The 19,668-nt window shown below is 54.5% G+C and overlaps 5 protein-coding genes across 5 annotated transcripts; 2 read left to right on the top strand and 3 right to left on the bottom strand.

The window, feature by feature from the left end:
• Positions 1 to 5,145: 5,145 nt before the first annotated feature.
• On the top strand, positions 5,146 to 7,224 carry HER10_EVM0007848 (esterase; the record flags this gene model as incomplete). The annotated part of the gene is made up of 3 exons (XM_035477390.1): positions 5,146 to 6,111; positions 6,166 to 6,772; positions 6,830 to 7,224. Exons 1-3 carry the CDS (start codon positions 5,452 to 5,454, stop codon positions 7,222 to 7,224), a joined length of 1,662 nt encoding a protein of 553 aa, XP_035328214.1. The 5' UTR covers positions 5,146 to 5,451.
• A 254-nt stretch (positions 7,225 to 7,478) lies between these two features.
• HER10_EVM0011228 (uncharacterized protein) lies at positions 7,479 to 8,611 on the bottom strand (the record flags this gene model as incomplete). Its single annotated transcript, XM_035480665.1, has 2 exons — positions 8,109 to 8,611; positions 7,479 to 8,014 (listed from the first exon to the last, which is right to left on the bottom strand). The coding sequence occupies exons 1-2, from the start codon at positions 8,533 to 8,535 to the stop codon at positions 7,479 to 7,481; spliced, it is 963 nt and encodes a 320-aa protein (XP_035328508.1). The 5' UTR covers positions 8,536 to 8,611.
• Positions 8,612 to 9,783: 1,172 nt separating this feature from the next.
• HER10_EVM0003780 (glycosyl hydrolase family 47) lies at positions 9,784 to 12,031 on the top strand. The gene has a single exon (XM_035473444.1). The coding sequence runs from the start codon at positions 10,153 to 10,155 to the stop codon at positions 11,965 to 11,967; it is 1,815 nt and encodes a 604-aa protein (XP_035327829.1). The 5' UTR covers positions 9,784 to 10,152; the 3' UTR covers positions 11,968 to 12,031.
• Positions 12,032 to 12,094: 63 nt separating this feature from the next.
• On the bottom strand, positions 12,095 to 13,792 carry HER10_EVM0007031 (tannase and feruloyl esterase; the record flags this gene model as incomplete). Its single annotated transcript, XM_035476598.1, has 2 exons — positions 12,095 to 12,655; positions 13,493 to 13,792. The coding sequence occupies 2 exons, from the start codon at positions 13,790 to 13,792 to the stop codon at positions 12,095 to 12,097; spliced, it is 861 nt and encodes a 286-aa protein (XP_035328140.1).
• Positions 13,793 to 14,596: 804 nt separating this feature from the next.
• Positions 14,597 to 19,435, bottom strand: HER10_EVM0000671 (uncharacterized protein). The gene is made up of 2 exons (XM_035470442.1): positions 17,315 to 19,435; positions 14,597 to 17,264 (listed from the first exon to the last, which is right to left on the bottom strand). Exons 1-2 carry the CDS (start codon positions 17,812 to 17,814, stop codon positions 15,683 to 15,685), a joined length of 2,082 nt encoding a protein of 693 aa, XP_035327538.1. The 5' UTR covers positions 17,815 to 19,435; the 3' UTR covers positions 14,597 to 15,682.
• Between the last annotated feature and the right edge of the window lie 233 nt (positions 19,436 to 19,668).

The raw sequence follows: 19,668 nt of genomic DNA, 5'->3' as shown, positions 1-19,668 counted from the left end.
GAGTAATAACACCGCCTTGCCCAAAGAAACCTTCACGGTTACTCTCGGGCTTTCTACCCCGAGTGCGATCCTCCCTACCGCCTCCGCTACGCCTAGAGTCCCACAGTCAGGGGTGGGAGAGCAACCTGCACCGTCGTCGCCGTCTGCATCAATCAACTCTGGAAGCTTCAATACCAATGCTGCCAGCTCTGCCCCTCAGGGCTCTGAAAACCACGCCCAGAGTTCATCGCCTCTGGAAAAAGCATCCACTGAGGTCGGCGGTGTAGCGCCAACCACCACCACAACCGTGATTCCAACCGCGCTGACTTCTCAGAGTGGAAGTGCCCCACTGGAGACAGCTAGTTCTTTGTCGACTATCACTGGAAACGCCTCAGTAAACGCCCCTTCGCAGACGAGTCAGAGTGTGCAATCCCAGACGCCTGTTCAGGTCTCGGCTTCGACTGGATCTCAAGCAGCTTCGTCTCTCTCAGTTACCAAGATGTTCCTGGTCTTCATTCTCTTGGCTATAGAGGGATTCTTCATCTGCTAGTCGAGATGACTGTCACTCAAGAAATGTGGATAATATCGAAGGAAGTAGAAAAGAAGAGTCAATTTCGCTGTGAGGGAGTTGTGAGGTTGTAGTAATGGGTAATGGGGGCTAAATAATGCGTGGATGCGTCAGTTTGCTGGTCAGTGGCCTGTCGTTGGTCCGAGTCAGAAAGCCGTTGAAGCTTGGGTGAGACATTGGTCTCATTTTGTGGCAGTTTTTCTTCATTTTGTGGGGTAATTAGCCTGGAATCGTAATCATTAGCACTACCATTTTTAATCTATCTGGCCAGATATTTCCGGTATTCCGGCATCCTGACCCTTGTCGAGCTGACTTTGCCATTTTGATACTAAGACATGGAAGCTAGACTAGCCCTTGTGAGCCAAGGGAGTTGCCAATCCCCACGCTGACTCTTGGTATTCTGCTTGCGACAGAAGGATTGGGCAGAACTGGAGATATGAAAAAATTATCTCCAGGACGAGGGGGTCTGGTAACTGCCTCGTGTGAGGTGCGTGAGTCTGTGGCCTGTCGTTGGAGGGTTCATACAAGGCGATTCCAGGACAGATGGTTCGGGCACTACTTGGATGGCTCTACCATGGTCATGGAAGACGCTTCGTGTGACCGCAAAGTTAGCGTCTCGTGGCCTAGAACGCCCTGAAGGGCGATAAGCGGATTCCGAAAGTAAGGTACGCTAGCAACGAACTACTTTTGCCTGACTTCTGATCGTCAACATCGCATGGCGCGGTGTGAACTTCAAAGACTGAGGCGCCTGAGACTGAGGTCAAAGGGCTTTGGAGTTCAATCGTGTATCACAAATGTTTGGAACAAGGCCATCTCTCAATGATTTGACGCAGGCAGACCATGGCAACTGCAATGCAACCCTTGGCAACGTCTACGCATCCCAGGCAGGCCAACACAAGGCGACGTGTGTCCATCGTCGCTGTTGGAATATCGACAGAAAAGGGTCCACATGAAGGTTGTCTGGTCCGTTGCAATCAGCTCCTCCGCCGCCTATTTCCATCTCGAAGGAAGTCATGGGCCCCGCCCATGTATTATTCTTTTCAAATATGAGAATCTACATTTCGATACCAGATCATTGAGCTGTGCGCTAGCTGAAAGGCGTTTCCCTGCTGGCGTGTAGATCAACAGTCGTCAACCTAGCAACTTTCAATAGATGATCACATTCAAACATACCCGATAGCAGCGATAGCTTAGTGATGATGGTGATCGCTCATGTCTGGATTTATTCTCGTGAAGGGCTTCTTCAAGATTTGTGGAGCGAAATGAAAGTGTCTAAAAGATGTTCTACACTCGTTTGCTATATATGTCTGTCAGTATTGTCGACGTAAGGATGTGTTTGCGAGCTATAGCACTCAGCGATGAAATCACTAGGACTTACATTAACCCAATGATCAAAAAGTTCCTTTTAATTGTTTCCCACCTTTTCTATCATTGGCGAGACTTGACTCAGTCGCAAACAAGCCTCGGAGTCGAATTTCAGTAAGCCAAAGCGCTGCATGTCATTAGCCATACTCCAGAGCGAAGGAGGCTCGCAGCAAACGACGCTTGGGACCAGTGATAGGGATAGTCACTTGTGACCTCAATGCTCAATTATCTCTTTGCTCCATAGAGACCCTAGAGCTTTTTTTTCCAAGAGATGCTTCAGACTTCGCAACATCCCCAGTAGGACGCTGTAACATGTGGCCTTGCTTCTTGAATGTTCAATGACGCTATTGTGCAGACTTATGACAATGATAACGTAACGAGACCACCTTGAATGGCCACATTGAATCGTAGCAATAGCCATGTCCTGAATGCTCGTATTCGGCATGACGAATACCTAACCCGAATCACTACCCAAGGCCGGCAGAGTCATCAATTACAAATGTCCCATTCCATCGCCGATAAGCACTTGATGCAGGTCTCAAAAACTCAAAATCCATCAAGGGAGTACGGGGGAAGACCATGACGAGAAGTAAGCTCGCCGTCATAGTGCGAGGCTAACCACCATGTTTGATTGGTCCTCATATCGGATTAATCAGTTACTAAGCTTCAATATTTGACCTAGGCCAAAACCGTTGTTCGGACATTGAAACAAGTCACTGAGATTGAAACAGGTGTGAGAATTGAGATTTCTGGATTTCCAGTCTTTCATTCTCCCTTCCCCTAATCCTCCCGGCGCATGTCATTATTCAGCCCTCAGCCCATACCAACGCAGACAATCACGACTTGAAATGGACTCGACTACACAAAATTCGACGATCCCATCATCGTCGTTAGCTTCCAAGTTCCAGCGATTAAACGGCTCTCGAGCGATTGCGAGAGTCTTACGATGGGACACGACATGGGCACTCGCCGAATGTCCCTTCTGCGAGCAACCTCATGAGCATTCCATCAGCTTCTTCCCGAGCGCCGATGAGAGTCTACGCCAGCCAAGGTCGAACAGCCCTTATACCTTTCGAGGATTAGAGCCTGCGACCATGTGGTTCTTTATCGCGCCATGCCATACTGCCGGCTACGCATACAGGCTTATCTTCCCTTTTGAGAAGCACGATGCTGTGAGAAGGCTTTCCTGGGAGATCAAAACATCTACTTCCGAAAAGAACGAAGATTCATATTTTCAGTGTTTTGAAACCGTTGGTTTCAGGAAATCTGGACTGAAGGCTCTGCCTGAGTCCAGCCGTTTGGGTCACCGTATCAGCGTGACGGATCGGTTTGAGAACTTCAGCGTCAAAGACCACGCTATCCTTTCTGGAAACGAAAGACAAGAAAATGGCATTGGACCAGCCCGGACGAGGGTTTCTCTGAAGCTTGGGACAGAAGCAAGTGAAAAAGAGGATCGTTGGGGTTGCGGCCACGACTACGCGACTTGCCCTCACTTCAACCACGACCTACGCATCGAAGGAACTCTAGGATCTTCGAGGCTATCTATAGAGGTAGCTCATGGCAATCGCACAAACGTTCAGGAACTCTTACGACTAGGCGCAGACGTCAATGCAGGTGACAACCGAGGCCGTACACCCCTGATGGAGGCAGCTCTCTGGACCCGCGTCGAATTAGTTGGGATACTCCTCGCCGCCGGGGCAAGTGCGCAACAGAAAGATCGAGACGGGCGTGTCGCTGCAGACTTTTCCGAGGAGAATGAAAGGAACGACGAGGAGAGGGAGTATCGACATGTCGACTACGCGGAGAAACCACTCAAGTCAAAGAGTCGTCGAAGACATATCAGGGCACTTCTCGGAGTTGCGCCTCCTTTACAAGCCCAAGTCGCCAAGTCGGAACTCGCCAATTTGTTCCAACCCCGATTTGTCAAATCGCCAGCCGCGAAGACTGCTCTCTTGATAAATCCGAGACGAGGCATCCCAATCGCGCGACAGGATCAGACAATAGGGGTTCTTCTCCGAAGCAGACCATTTGAGCCAGTCGTCGCCGTTGGCGGTTGGACCGGTGGTGGCTTCCAGTCCCCGTTGGGTGGTAACGATTACAGCAGGCTGGACTCCAACTACTGGGCTCACAAGACGCTGAGCTTTGCGAAGAGAATCGGGTTCGCCTTTGACGAACACGAGCTAGATCCTGATTCTGTAAGTGGCTTGTACCACGCCAGTCACGTTACAGCTCAGTTGCTTTGCTTCGTCGCGCATAAACATCAACTGTTTATTGAGAATGAGGATGACCGCGACAGACAGATCAGGCTTGAAATCTTATTCCACTACCAGCACATGGAGACGCTCACAAAAGCAGAGATCGTGATCAGTCAGAAGCCATGTCCCAATTGCCTATCGTTCATGGAATATGTAGCGAAACGGATGTGGCTAGATTTCGTGGTTGTGGTCGCTAAAGAGATTGTCTTAACATGAGTTTATCAGAATTGGGGAATGGCTGAGAAGGGGTATGGTGTAATTGGGCCAGTGATTGAGATGCTATCGAGCAGGAATAGTAATTTGAGTTGGATGGTGTATCGACTTCGAGTATCCTGGAAGCATCTCAGTTTCGGTTTCGCCATTGGTCCCTGACAGCAATCATTCATCTTGACGGTCGGCCCTATCGGTTGAGGGATAGAAAGAGAGCAAAGGGTAACTGAGGTGGGTAAAGACCTCCCTAAACCATCAAAATATGAGCACTTTTGTCGGGAGATCCGAAGATTGATACCCAGTTAGCAGATCCATCGCAACTCGGGAAGTGGGTAGAGTGTGATCACTGATGTGATCAGAGATGTTCTCGATATTAGTTCCGGCCCGTCTCTCGCTTCAACCCCACCTCCCACACTCCGCCGGGCTTGGCTGGGCTGAAGATCGGCGCGTCAAGCTTCAACCTTTGCCGCCCCCAAGCAACAACGACTCTTCTCGAATCCTAAACCTGGGGAAAGCAGAGGTCGCCGAGGACGTGTTTAGACATGTGGACTCAGAAAAGTCAAAATCGAGTTAAAGGAGACGGTAAGTTCCTTGCGCTAGAGCCAAGGGATGGCGAAGCCGCGCAGGCGATTCATGAACATGAGCCACACTAAGAGTTCATCCCACTAATAAGGCCATCTCGGTGGGGCTATTGCGAGCCAAATCGGCCAATTGTGCATTTGTTTAACCTTCTAAAAACAAACCTCGGAGACCCAACGCTTTTCCCCACGACGCTTGTTTGTCGAAATGACCCTTAATGTTGGGTGTTCCGAGGGGCTGGCATGACGATTTGCAAATGAGGCTCAGAGGTGGACAACGTCACCCGGCTCGGAGGACGCGTCCTTCTTGCCGGTTAGCACGGCGAGCACCGTCTTGGTGAAAAGTCCGATCGAAAAAGGGAGTTGAATTTGGAGGCTTTCTGTTATATAAACAGCCCACGATGTCGGCCCTGGAGAGTAAAGGTCTTGAAGAGCATCGCAAATCAACAACACATCCCGATCGCTACTCACCTTCGCTTCAATCCTCGACTACAAGATGAAGTTCACAAACACCTGCCTGCTGATGGCAGCTTCGGCCGCGGCCCAGACCACCGTCCCGGCTCCGACAGCAACCTCCGGCTCCGGATCCCTCCCGTCCGTGACCCTCGACTACTGCACCGTCGTCGCCACCGCCGGGAACGAGTCCGTCGGCTACTACAAGTACCAGAACATCCGCTACGCTGCCGTTCCCACTGGCGACCTCCGATGGGCCAAGCCCCAAGCGCCTCCCGTCGAGACGGAAGTCAACACTGGTGACCTGGCCTCGGCCGATGTCGCCTGCAGCTCCGCCGAGGACTGCCTTTACGTCGATGTCTGGGCTCCCGCCGATGCTGCAGGCAAGAACCTCCCCGTGATGGTGTGGACCTACGGTGGTGGCTTCACAGGCGGAAGCAAGTCCGAGAACACCCCGGAGGGTCTCTTTGACCTTTCCACCGACTTCGTCTACGTCGCGTACAACTACCGTCTCGGTATGACTGGCCTTGCCAACGGCCCTACCTTCTTGCACGAGGGTGGTACCTCCAACACCGCTATCTGGGACGTCACGGCCGCGTTCGAGTGGACCAAGAAGTACATTAGCAACTTTGGTGGTAACCCCGACGATGTTACCGCCGTGGGCTTCTCTGCCGGTGGCTCCCAGACCCTCTTCCAGATGACTGTAAGTACTCGTCTCAAACTGACCACCAGTTACCTGAGCTAACACCCCGTGAAGCGCTTCGCCGGCCACGCCGAGCAGCTCTACAACCGCGCCTACGTCATGTCCCCCGGCTTCGTCCCCGGCGCCGGCCACCAGCACGCCGAAGCCTTCTGGCAAAACGTCTCCACCGAGGCCGGCTGCTCCGGCGGTAGCCTCGAGTGCATGCGCTCCATCGACTTCGACACCCTCAACACGGCCGCCACCACGGTCCAGGATGCCTACGACTACCAATTCCAGCCCCGCGTCGACGGCGACATCATCGCCGACACCTACGAGGCCCAGTTCTACCAGCGCCGCTTCAACTTCTCCGGCCCCGTCGTCATCACCCACGAGCAGCACGAGGCCAACGGCCAGGCCTACGACGGCGTGAACACCACCGAGGATGTTGCTGCTTACCTCCGCATCTTCTTCCCCGCCATCAACGATGCCGTTGTCGACGAGATCCTGTCGCTTTACCCCGAGGACGACTACACCTCCCCTGGTCTGCGCTTCTCCGACATGAAGCAGCACTTTGATCTGACCGCCCACAACCTGGCTCTGACCCACGCCATGAACAACCAGACCTGGAACGCCATGGTTGCACTTGACCAGGCCACTCACGGCACTGACCAGAGCTACTACTGTAAGCTTATTTCTCCTCTTATTCTACGTGTCACATATCATCTAACACATAAAACAGGGTACAGCACCTACTCCCTCTCCGACTCCACCTCCAGCACCGGCACCACCACGTCCAACTCCACCACCTCAAACTCAACCGCTACCTCCGCCGCCGCTTCGGCAACCGCTTCTTCTAGCGCAGGTGGCCCTCCCTCCGGTGGTGCCGGCGGACCCGGTGGCGGCTCCACCTCCGTCAACGCCACCGTCGCCATCATGATGCAGAAGTACCTCATGTCTTTCGTCCTGACCGGCAACCCCAACACCATGTGGCCCGAGGACAAGATTGAGTGGCCCCAGTACGGCAATAGCTCTGCCGCCGGCACCCAGCTCGTCTTCAACACCACCTTCTACCTCGAGGAGGACGACCTGGCGAATGCCCAGGCCAAGTTCTGGAACAAGGCTCTTTGGTACTAAGCGAGATGATGCTATTGATACCCCCCTAGTCTAGTCATGGGTCTTTTTCTTGTTTGTATTGAGTATTGTTATAAAAGTACATAAACATTTCGGTTTCAAATCATCCAGGCGTCCGACCAATTCAACTCGTGAGACAGAATATACTATCTATCATGTTCAGGAATGCTTCTATCTACCGAAAGCCGACTGTGGTATCATTACATGCTATCATAAGGTGAAAATACAAAAAAGCGACGACCTCGACTTATAGCAGCTCAGCTTCTCCGAGGCTCCGGTTGCCACGCAGGCAGCTCCTGGGGAGCAAAGTGATCCGAGACCAACGGAGGTTTCCACTCATTGGGCGCTTCGTAAACCTGATTAAATACGGGCGGACTGACGTATTTAGCAAGCGGCGGACCTGGCGTATAATGTTCCACCTGTGCCTGGGCGTTGGCGGCGGCCTCTTCTCGAGCACGGCGCTTTCGTCGACGGAGGAAGATGAATAGCCATGCCGCCAAGACCCCGAGCGCGAGACCACCTACGGAAGCACCTACAGCCGCACCGATTATGACTGTCTTATCATTTGTTGCTTCCGGCTCTACGCTGGGGCTGGTTCCGGGACTACTTGTAGGGCTACTTTGGGGGCTTTGGGTTGCGCTGCTCAGTGCTACCGAGCTCGGGTTTGGTGCGCTCGAAGGGTTGGCAGAAGACGCTATACTAGATGTTGTGGCGATTAACGTTGATGTCGTTGACGAGGATGATGGAGTTGGTGTGGCTGCCACGCCGATTGTTGTAATGGCAGTTGGAGATTCTGCGATGATAAGTTGATTAGAACTCTTCCAAAAGAGTTGTGCGAAATTCGGAAACAACAAGATACAGGAGTAAAACGAACACAAACAACTTACGTTGGAAGAACAAGACATTCTTTTTGGCTGTGCAGTTGACCGTATTCATGACCGAATTGATACAAAAGTACAGCTCTTCCACCGTCCCGTCACACTTCGCAATCCCGATGCCACCAGCCACGTTATCCGTCTCGGGGTTGATGCAGAACAGAGGACAACTCGAACTCCGCCAGGATCGGTCGGTACACGCTCCCCTCACGAGTTCTGTGGCTCCGTCTTTGGATAACTCTTTTCCCGTCGCCTGGCACATACCGTTGGAGAGGCACGCGTAGCCCTGCCCGCAGCACGTCGACTCGGCCGTGAGGTCCTGGCATGGTGTATCGTTGGGGGCGATGCTGCCGTCTGGGTAGTAGCAGGCGGCCCTCACTCGTGCCACTTGGGGGAGAACGTTGAGTATAAGGAGAAATAAGAACGCAAAAGATGTCATGATGCTGTCGCTTTTCTCAACCCGGAACTCCAGGTTCCAGACTGAACTTGACGAATTGGTGCTCCCGGAAGGATAGAGACAATTTCCCAAGGGAGAGGCAGGCAAACACCCAGATTGTGACAAGAGGGTTGCAGAGAGGCACCAGCAAGTTATCAACTCTTTCTTACTTGCCACAACTCCCACCGCAACTCCAGCTCCACGGGCTGCGCCGCTCACTTCAGACACTCACATCAAACCAGAACAGCCTGGTACGCCCAACCCTTTTCAGCCTCCTGCAACAGAATCCGGTCAACTCTAAAACAGCCACGATAGTCGGAGGCATCGAACACTCTCTCGCACTGTCTTTCTTCCACCTGCCGACACAGTGTCTCTCCAATATGCAGATCCGTCAGTTGGTTCAGGTCCCAGCATAAAAGCCGACAGTCTCATCTGCTGTGATAGGATGGCCAAGACAGCACCCATGTTCATATCCTGAAGCTAGTAAGAAACATAACCAATGACACAGAGCCACAAGCGGGCTCTCCGTCCCGACGGAACGGTACGACCACTTACATCACTTTGCCCGGCGTTAAGCTGCATATTGAGCGAAATTAGAATGGGCACTTTGAGCGCGCGTTACTACTGTGCAGCAGTTAGCCTTGAGGGGTCTCTGATGTGGTCGCCGTTCAACCTTTTATCGTGGGCCGTTGAGATCTTTGACGCCATGAAGCCCGGGTACTGTACCTCTGGAATCTGGCTCGGCTCGACATGGAGACATCATCCCACGCACTTGGATTTGACTCTCCTCTTAGGCCAGCAAGACCGGAGGCCCGGAGTTGAAGCGAGGGGTGCTAATTAGTGCAACGACACTCGCCGTGCCCAGACCGAGCTACCCATGATCCCTGATCCAACAGACAAAAGTCGACGCTGCGGCGAGCCGAAGTGGTCATATACCCGAATCGCCAGAGTTACTGCGCTGCCTCGATCGCTTATCCGTATCATGCCGTATGAATTCCAGGCACACAGAGCTGCGTGAGAGATGCGTCTGCTTTGCGTCCCTCTCTGAGCCCTCAGACCATCCACTCCTCCGCGCCAAACCGGTTGCGATCAACCGCCAAGCTGTGAACGACAAGGATCACAACCAGTGCGCAAACCAACAGACCTCACATGCATACGCATTGAGAATGACTGCCAGGGGCGCCGCCGCCCGCGCAGCAACCCAAAATCCTTAAGCGCCCGACTTCCCGCCCCCTCTTCTGCCTCTTCCATCTCGGGCGGCGCAGTAAACGGGGGAACAACAAAAATAAGGCAAAGAAGGAGATAAACGAGCAAACAAGCCCGCAACCCCTGAGGCCCATTCCGAGTTTCCCACTAACAACTTACAAACGAGGGTTGATAAGGACAGGAATCCGGCCGGGCCGCAATCCAAAATACGTAAACGAACTCCAAACTCTGGGCGCGAAGCAAAGGAAACAGCAACAGTCTCGGCCTCTCGCTCTCCTTCTCTTTCTTTTGCCTTTCCTCGCGTGTTTTCCTTTCTCACACTTCCCACGACGCGATATCCACGTTTGACACGTGTGTATCCAGACCGGAGAGTGCAAAGAGACCTAGATACTCCCAAAACCACACAGAAAGAAGATGCTCCTGGCAAGGCGGAAAATGCCAGGCATCGTCCTCCTAGGCCTCCCCGTCTCCCTCCTCCTCCTTCTCCTATGGCACAACGACGGCGGCCTACCCACATTCCCAACATCCTCATCCTCATCAGCCATCCCGCCAAAACCGATAGAATGGATGACAGAACAAGACGAGACATACTTTTGGCGGACCGTCAAAGTCCACCACCCGGCCCCGGAACCCCTCCGTCAACTCCCCGCCGTCCCATCCGTCCGCTTCCCCCAAGTCCAAGCTCATTTCCCACCCGAGACGAGCACTGAACGCCGCGTCCGCGAAGAACGTCAACAGACCGTCAAAAAGGCCTTTCAAAAAGCCTGGTCATCGTACCGGAAACACGCATGGCTCTCGGACGAACTGACACCAGTATCAGGCGGCCGGCGCAACACGTTCGGAGGCTGGGCCGCGACCCTCGTGGATTCCCTCGACACCCTCTGGATCATGGACATGAAGTCAGATTTTGACGAGGCTGTCGCCGCCGCCGCGACGATAGACTTCGCACACACCGACCTCGACGAAATCAACGTCTTTGAGACGACTATCCGATACCTGGGCGGCTTCCTCTCGGCGTATGATCTGTCGGGTGACGTCCGCCTCCTCCGGAAAGCAGCCGAGGTCGGCGAGATGCTCTACAAGGCCTTTGACACGCCCAACCGCATGCCCATCACCCGCTGGAAAGTCGGCGATGCAGCCCGCGGTGACGCCCAGGACGTCGGGAATGGCGCCCTGGTAGCGGAAATAGGAAGCCTGTCAATGGAATTCACTCGCCTCTCAATACTTACAGGCGACCCCAAATTCTGGGACGCAACCCAACGCATCATGGAAATCTTCGAACGGCAGCAAAATAAAACCAACATCCCCGGTCTATGGCCACTCGTCGTAAACCCAAAAGACGAAGTCTTCAACCAAGGGGACGACTTCACCCTCGGCGCCATGGCCGATTCCCTCTACGAATACCTCCCCAAAATGTCCGCCCTCGTCGGCGGACGCAGCCGGATGTACAAGTCCATGTACGAAGCCGCCGTGAAGCCCGCCATCGAGCATAACCTCTTCCGTCCCATGACCCCAGGCAACGAAGATATCCTCATCGCGGGGCAGGCACACTCTCGCGAATCCAACGGCGTACGTACTATTGAACAGGAGCCGCAGGGCCAGCACCTCGTCTGCTTCATGGGCGGGCTTCTTGCACTCGGCGGGAAGCTATCCAACCACCCTGATGAAGTATCTGTAGCGAGGAAACTCGTCGACGGGTGCGTGTATGCTTACAAGTCTTTCCCGCATGGCATCATGCCGGAGACGTTTTACATGGTCCCCTGCCCCTCCAAGCAAGAATGCAAATGGGATGAAGCCCTCTACAAGAAGCACGTCCTCGAGCGTGCGGAAAAGAAGGACGATGATGAGGTCCTCACAGCGGATGAAATCATTAAAAAGGACCGCCTCGTCCCAGGATTCTCCGCCGTTCCGGACCGGCGCTACATTCTCCGGCCGGAGGCGATTGAAAGTGTCTTCATCATGTATCGCACCACGGCCGACACGAGCTTGTTGGACTCTGCGTGGGACATGTTTTCGTCCATTGACAACGCAACGAGTACAGAACTTGCTAATACGGCGGTGTGGGATGTCACAGCTGAGGGTCGGCCTCCTCAGTCGGACTCGATGGAGTCGTTCTGGATGGGGGAGACGTTGAAGTACTTTTATCTCATCTTTAGTGAGCCTGGGCTCGTGAGTCTGGATGAGTATGTGTTTAATACCGAGGCGCATCCTTTCAGACGATGGAAGTGAGGTGTTATAGATGTTGTTGTATATATCATATGTATAAATATCATGGCCGGATTATGAACAGCCAACGTGCCTCATTACCTTGATACCTTGTTCGATGCCCTCAAGCAAACATCCAACAACCCTTGACTCAAAGCTCCTCCTTCTCCTCCATCACCTCAATCTTCTCTCCGGGCTTTACACAAACCCACTTCTTCCCATCCCAAACCCCTTCCTCGGGATAAAGACAAATCCTTCTAACCTCCTCATCAACAACCACCTTCCCATCCTTCCCAATCTTGAACCCCCTAGCATCCAACTGCTCCGGCGCAACCCCGTCCTCAACCCACGCTCTCAACTTCTCCAACGCACTCCAGGGAAACGGCGCTCCATACATCGAAACACAGTGGTTCACCCCAGGAACCTCGAAATACCTCCAAAACTTCTCAATCTCAACCCCGCGATTCGCCTCGATCCCCTTAGCCTTCTCATACAGTCCCCGTCCGATCTTGATAGAGATAGCCTGGTCCGCCATGCCATGCCACATAAGCACCTTTCCCCCACGCTCCCTGAATCTTCTCATATCCGGAATAGGCGTCCCGATGACGGAGTCAAACTCCTCAACTCCCCGCCGGAAGACGTCGCGGAAAGTCTCCCTCGACATCGACGCCGGGTCAAACGCAGGATCCTTCTCAATGAACAGCCGTATCCACTCATCTGTCACGGAGAACGGCACGCCTACACACCGCGTCCGATCCGTCTCGTCCTCACAGACACTGTTCATCATAGCAAGAATCCCAGCAAACTGCGTCCCAGGAACATAACTCGGAAACATCTCCCCCCCCTCCTCATCCAGCACACCCCCAACAACCTCCTCAACAACCTCAACCGCCTCCCTCGAAACCCTCCCCTTCCTCCCATCTTCGCACGCAAACTCCCTCCCCTCCGCCGTCCTAACATCAAACCCACACTCCCCCAACCTCCCAATAACCCCATCCCTCCTCCCATCACCCAGATCACACGCCTCAACCCCAGCCTTCACCACCGCCCCCAACTCACACCCAGAAGGCCAATACCCCCTCCACCGCATAACCAACTGCGGGAAATACAACGACGTCACCATAGCAGGAAACTCCACCGCAGGACAAATACTCAGCACCCCGTCAAAGTCCCATGGATACCGCTGCGCAACAGCCAGTCCCTGCCTCCCGCCCGTCGAACACCCCTTGAAGTAGCTATACCTCTCCTCAGCATCATAATACGCCCTCAGCACGGCCTTCCCCACGACCGCGAGCTCGTGCAGACTCCGATATCCAAAGTTGACCAACAGCGGCCAATCAATATTCCCCGGGCTTCGCAGCGCCCACACATCAGGCGGCAAACTCGCGAGGTGTCCGCCGTCCGTGACAGCAGCCACATACCCTTCTTGGATAGCCGCACTCGGCCCATCGCCATCTACCTCCCCGACGACGAACCCGCCGCCACCTAACCCCATGAACCGCTCATTCCACGCGTTCTTCTCGAGGGGGAGCCAGATGTGTACGTTGACGATGTCGTCGTGGCCTGGGTGCGTGTACGAGACGGTGACGTTGCAGAAGGGAGGGATGCCGGTTGTGGAGGCGGATGTTGTCGCGAGGGATGCCTCGGAGAAGCGGTTTGGGAAGGAAGTGTAGTTTTGGACTTGGACGGCTGTTGTTTTGATGTGTTGAAGGCCTGGGAGGGAGGGGAATGTGAAGGTCGAAGGGTCGCATTTTGCGGATGTGGATGCGGAGGTTGAGGGCGTGAGGGCGGCGAGGGTGAGGAGTGTCGTCCCGAGGAGGCCCGGGGACCTCGGTGGTGTAGAGAACATGATGTGCTCAGAATGTATTCGTCTTGTAGTCGGGAAAAGAGATGGAGAGATCTACAAAGAGGGTGTAAACTAGTTTCCGTACTTCTTAAGAGACAGAGTCAGAGGGCAGCATCCGGCAAATCGGTATTTAAAACTCATCCCATCCCTCGGCCCCGTTCGTCTCTTGTAACATTGTGGATCCCAAAGTGTCAAGCTAACAACTCCGTTCTCCTGGTTCCAATTCTTCATCCTTTCCCCGCCCTCCTCCTCCTCTCTCCCCGCGTTGTTACCGGACTCAAACTGGGGAACTACCAGTAGCCGCTCCGCCCGACTCCCGAACCAATCTCGAAACATACTTAACCATGGGACGAATTTCCTCAAAGCAAAAGGAGCTCGTATCCTGTATCGAGCCTCATCGGCGACCTGGAAACCCTACTCGAAAATATCGTGCAGCCGTCGATTTCCATCACTCGGTCTCTCCTTGTTACTCACTTACTCACTTACTTTGTTTATACTACGGAAAGAAAACCAAGAACGGCCAAAGTCCACTCAGACTCATTCAACGTGCCAATGATACCCCACGGACTCCCGGAGCCCGCCCAAAACCCGAACCTCAAAAGACACAGAAGTAATGAGAAAACAGCTCCAGTAACCTATACAGGCAGGGGATGTGGGATGGGGTTTATACCGGCATAGAACCGGCATTTTTTCATCCCGGTCCCTCAGATCCACCCCCCAACGGCCTGACCGCTGAAGAAAAAACTCGGCAGACAATATCGGCATTCCTCCGAAAGAGCCGGGCTGCACATATCCGCACCCCGTACACGGCCATCTTCGAAGATCGTTCCGTCCGTCATTCCTCCCCTAATCAAAGTTTTAACCCGGCGCAATCTTGATCGCCGTCACTGAACTTGCTTCATTGGCTGGCGGCTGACAGACAAGCTGCAGCACCGCTTACATGAACCACATCATCGTGCATAAAAAGGCTGGCCGTCCCTCGCCCTACTTTAGTACGCTTCCCCTCATCACAAGCAAATTCATAGACCACACAGTTCACCAGGAGAGAGATGGTAGAGTTTCCAGATAAGATAATCATTGAAAGCATGTGCGTCGTTATTCCTTCCGGTTGTACGCCTACAGACACATGTATACCGCCCGATCCTTGGTGATGGCCTTGAAACCATCGCTTCCAACTTTGTGAGCATCGACCAGGCTTCCGATAAATCAGAACTGCCGGTCGTTACCAAGCTCGGGTATCTCGTCCACACGCATATCCGCCATCCTTTGCCTCCGTTCCTTGGCCTGCTTCCATATACATGCGTGCAGGCCGACTGTCCGTCTGTCTCAACCGCCGAGAGAGCGACACATTACTATCCACCACTGAATCCATCATCCCGGAATGAGTGGGTATCTCATTGATCGTGAGCAAGCGTTACGGGGAATCAAAAACAAAGACAAGGAAATTCTACTTGCGGAATCGCTGCCAGAAAAAAGAGAAAACCGTCAATGGTAAACCAAACCTGATGGCAAACTGAAAAGGAAACCGTAAATGTGGAAAGCAGGATATCAAAATGAAAGGAAAGATGAACAAAAGGAGAAAGTGGAAAAGTCGACCGTAATCCAGATGAGCTGAGATGAGGGTGGTGACACCCAGAGAGATAGGAAATCAAATTCAACGCTATGTATCAACGCCTGCCATAGATAAAATGCAGCTGCCCACCAACTTGATAGAAAACGGGATATCATGATGAGAAAGCGACTGTATGTCATGCAGAGACTGAAAGCTCTGCCGACATGGATTCCAAGTAAGGGAAAAGGAAATTCGTCAGTCGTGTTGCGTATATGTACCATCGCCTCTCGGCACATGGCGAAAGGGCTGTAAAGAAGCGCATGATGATTCACAAAAGAATCTCAGTACGCAGTGGCAGTGGTTCCCTCGCTCGTGGCAACGGCCACTAGCGCCTCCAAACGTCTCAGAGGGTCAGGGTTGCCGGGCTGTTGCTGCTGGGCTTGCTGCGGCTCAGGCTGTCGTCCCGGAAAACCAGCAAAGTGACCCATGTTGGGATGAACCATACGGTTGACATGGGGTCCGCGAGGATCTTGGCTGGGCGCTTCCGGGCGAGGTCCGTGAATGTTGCTTCCCATAGGACCATGGTACCATCCGTGGCGTTTTGTGTCCCTGTGTGCAAATGACGGCGCCGACATCGTGTGCTGGTGGTTGCGAGTGAATGCACCCGAGTTGGCATATGACGGCGGGTCGACTTCGAATCTCACAGTCGGCGGGTTCAAGCGAACCTGCTCCGCCTGTGCCTGCACTGCCTGGTTCACTTCGTTTGCCCACGCCCCGGCGCTATCGCGAGGAGGTGTCGTGTTGGAGGCAATGTCCAGTCTTGTCAGGCCCCGGTGCAAGCTCATATCCCATTGGGCCACATTCCGCCGTTCATCAGCGACAGCTTCGGTGCCGGGCAGCATGGGCCGGCGGTGACCACCCTCCGCGTCGACCATCATCGGGGACGGGATTCGTCTTGGGGGCGACACCTGTCTCGATGGCAGAGGGTCAAAGGATTCAATGCCAGGCAACCGAAGCGTCTGCTGAGGATTGGGTGCGTTGGCGATGGGCGGCGCGGGATTCGGCTGAAGCTGACCGGGAGTGAGTACGTTGCTGAGGTGGCTGGTATTGGTATTGAAGGTCCTCGTGTCGGGATGCCAAGTTCGCCTGCGCCAAGCCTCGTCTGCGTTAGACGAGGTCGAATCCCTCCTGCCAGACCATGCTGATGTCGGCGTTGTCGGCGATGCCAAGTGGCTGCTGGGGGCGGGGGAGAAGGCTCCCATGTTGGAAGTATTGACAGGCCCATTGCCGTAGACAATTCTGTTGACCGGTGCGCCGTGCGGTGACTGAAAAGGATTGACGCCGGAGGGCACGCTGAGTCGCCGGCCCGGAGTCCGGGAGCCAGAAGAGTACATGCTGTGAGATCGGGAGTGCGTGGTGGTGGGAGAAGCGATTGCCGAACCCCATCGCGGACTGCTTTGGCCAGTAGAGAAGGTCGCTGACGTCGGTGTGCTGTAGTCAGTTGGCGAGACAGGGCGGTAGCCGTACGGACCGTCTCCGGCACTTCGGTACGATTCGAGTGACAGGCGGGAGCGGGGATCGCTTGCCATAACGAGAGGCGGCGGCCGTCGCCGGATGTCGTCTCGGGGACCAAACGCTGACCCAATAGAGCCCACGCTGGCGATGCTGGATGTCGAGAGAGACTTGGAGTGGCCCCTGACGGGACCAGGCGCGCTGCCAGCTGTTGATGCGCGAGCCCTGCCGCCCTGCTGACGCACACGCTCAGTGCGCATCTGCCTCTGGAACCTAGCACCAGTCGCTGCCAAGGAATCAATGGGGATGTCCTCGTTGACGTGCACCGTCTGTGCGTGTTGTCGCAGGTTATCGAGACGGGAGAAACGGCGCGAGCAGTGACACTGGAATGGTCTCTCGCCGGTGTGTTTCCTGGGACGGTTAGCAAAGATCGCCGTCTGTGGAGACGTTAGAGGGCCTACCGAATGTGCCTGGCCAAATGTTCGCTTCGGGTAAAACTCAAGTTGCAGGGCGGGTAATCCGTGCAATAAAATCGCTGTGACTTCTTCTTCTTGTTGGATCTGGTACCGTCGGCATTCACGCTGTCATCGTCAGATCCCTCGTCACCTTCGCCGTCGGACTCGTCCATGTCCACATCCTCCGAGTCCCTTGATCTCCTTGAGTGTTGTGAGTTTGCTCTTGTCGGGGTCTTGACCTTCTCGGCACTCTCGGGAACCTGAATAGCCTGGGGAAATGGCGAGCTTGGCAAAGGCTTCTGGGATGCCAGACCGGTAGTGCCGCTGCCACTGCTGAACGTTGCTTTCGTGGGCGTCTTCGCATCCTCGGCCATGGGCTGTGGTGTGCGCGGGAGCGGTGCAGTGCTTGGCTTCGGTGTAGTTGGTGACGTCGTCATCATCTTGTCGTCCATCTTTACATCGGCGCCAGGTAATGGCGAATTTACTGGTCTAAATGCAGCGGCCATGTTCAAACTGTGCTGTGATTCAGGATAAGCGGGCGTCGAAGAGGACAGCCTGGTGGAATCCTCTCGCTGTGGAGGAGAAAATGCGGACGTAGGCTCGCGAGGCCGAGTCGAGCACAAAAGCAACACAGGTGCGGGGAGTGCAGGCTGCGGAAGGTGGTATTTGAGAATGATTTGAGCCGGGAGAGAGGGCGGGCTGAAGAAGGGCGGGGAAAGGGCGGAATGAGAGGGGGTAAAGGGAAGAAGAAAGAAGAAAAAATGTCCCGAATCTGAATCAAGTCATCCGAGAAGTTGCTGTCTGGTTTCGAACTCTTTGGATGTCTCTCCGTTCCAAGTATGTGTAGAGGAGGACGAGGGGGAGGTGGTGGTGGTGATGTTGGTGGTGGCGGCGGCAGCAACGGGGTTTGAAAGGGCGACAAAGGTGTCGTGAGCCGGATGTGTGTAGAGGTGAGAATCGTAGAGCGCCGATGGAAGTGCGACCGACGTCGATGATCTATTCCCCCCGGGCCTGGGAGAGTGGGGTGGTCTGCTGGAACAAGGTGCAAGGCCGGTTTGGTAGCGGTAGCGCGGTTGAGGACGGATACCGACTGCGTATTTCGTAGTATAACGGAGCAGAGTGGAGGACGAAGAGAAGAGAGACAAGTTGGTACGGAGACAGCAAGGCGAGGGGCAGGCGGCTCTAGAAAAGGACCTGCCAGGGGAGTGTGGCGATGAATGGTCGATGATGAAAGACGTGCCCTGATCTGACCTTGCTGGCTGCAGTAAAGTGGTTCTCAGTGGTTCCTCGCTGACTTTTCTTCCCCCTGCCTCCGGCTTTACGCCTGCTTGCGTTCGTTCGAGTCTAGCGACAGGTAGTGTCGAGAGCTGGGCGGAGTTTGTCTAAGATGGGTTGGAGGAGCCAACCAACCAGCCTCCTCTTGGGGGTGTGCGTCGTGTACGTCTTGGGGGATCCGGCGCACCAAGTCGGCGAATTTGGGTGGGAGTGTCTGTGGGCTATCGCAGAGCCAATGTAGTCCGGTCCAATGCCAATCAAGATCCGAGTTGACGGGTTTGCAAGCTGGGTGCCTTGCGTTTTGGTAGACGATTTCAGAGGTTGCTGACTTGCAGTATCCGTATGGACCGAATATCAGCTCAAGTACCGAGCGTTATAGAGCAGACTGTGATGGTCCTGATTCTTGGAGTAGGGGCCAAAGGGAACAAAAGAGTCTTCTTTGGCGATATGTTATATGTCAGAGGCCTGGCAATTTTCTGAGCACCGAATTTGCTGAGAATGATAGAGAGGGAGAGGGAGGGACAAATGGTATGGCCTGCAGTGAGGGCGAGGGAGGATTCGTAAGTAGTTGATGATGGTCACAGCACACGGAAGCGCTGGCGGTACTCGTGTGCGAGAAAGAGTTGGTGGACCCAAGGCAGGCCAGGTCCAGGGCCAGGGCCGGACGCCAGGGCCGGACGCCAGGGTCAGGGTCAGAACCAGGACCTGGCGGCGGTAGTGGTATTGGTGGAGTCGATTGGCGGGAGGTACAAGGGGTACATGAAAGTCAGACGGCTTGGTGTGAGATCCCAGTCAGCCGGGCGGTTGGGAGGGGGTCAAGGTCGAGGTCGAGGTCGATGTCCCAGGACTAGGACGGACTGGAGACGGACGGGAGGCGAGAGTGGCCGGAACGGTGGGAAATGGGGCTTTCTCATCCGTCTGCGGGCGGGAAAACGCCTTGAAAAAACTGGCAGTCGATGGTCTCTGACGGGCGCGTGAGAAACGGAGGACAGTGTCGAGCGAGGTGTAGGCGACGGTCAGCCCAAGTCGCTAAGGTAGCGGGGCACGAGAAGCGACGAGGCGTCTGCGAGAGGGAGGAGAACGTG

This window comes from Colletotrichum scovillei (genome assembly GCF_011075155.1).
Source record: "Colletotrichum scovillei strain TJNH1 chromosome Unknown Contig00010, whole genome shotgun sequence".
Taxonomy (NCBI): Eukaryota; Fungi; Ascomycota; class Sordariomycetes; order Glomerellales; family Glomerellaceae; genus Colletotrichum; species Colletotrichum scovillei.
Note: the sequence above shows the minus strand (reverse complement) of the source record. Positions and strands in the feature narration are given on the sequence as shown.

What these genes read in the sequence shown, in the direction of transcription:
- HER10_EVM0003780 (XM_035473444.1), top strand. Translation starts at nt 10,153, where the DNA reads ATGCTCCTGGCAAGGCGGAAAATGCCAGGCATCGTCCTCCTAGGCCTC.
- HER10_EVM0000671 (XM_035470442.1), bottom strand. Translation starts at nt 17,814, where the DNA reads ATGGCCGCTGCATTTAGACCAGTAAATTCGCCATTACCTGGCGCCGAT. An exon ending in CATTTGGCCAGGCACATTCG is followed by an intron (nt 17,265 to 17,314) that starts GTAGGCCCTCTA and finishes TAACCGTCCCAG; the next exon opens with GAAACACACCGGCGAGAGAC.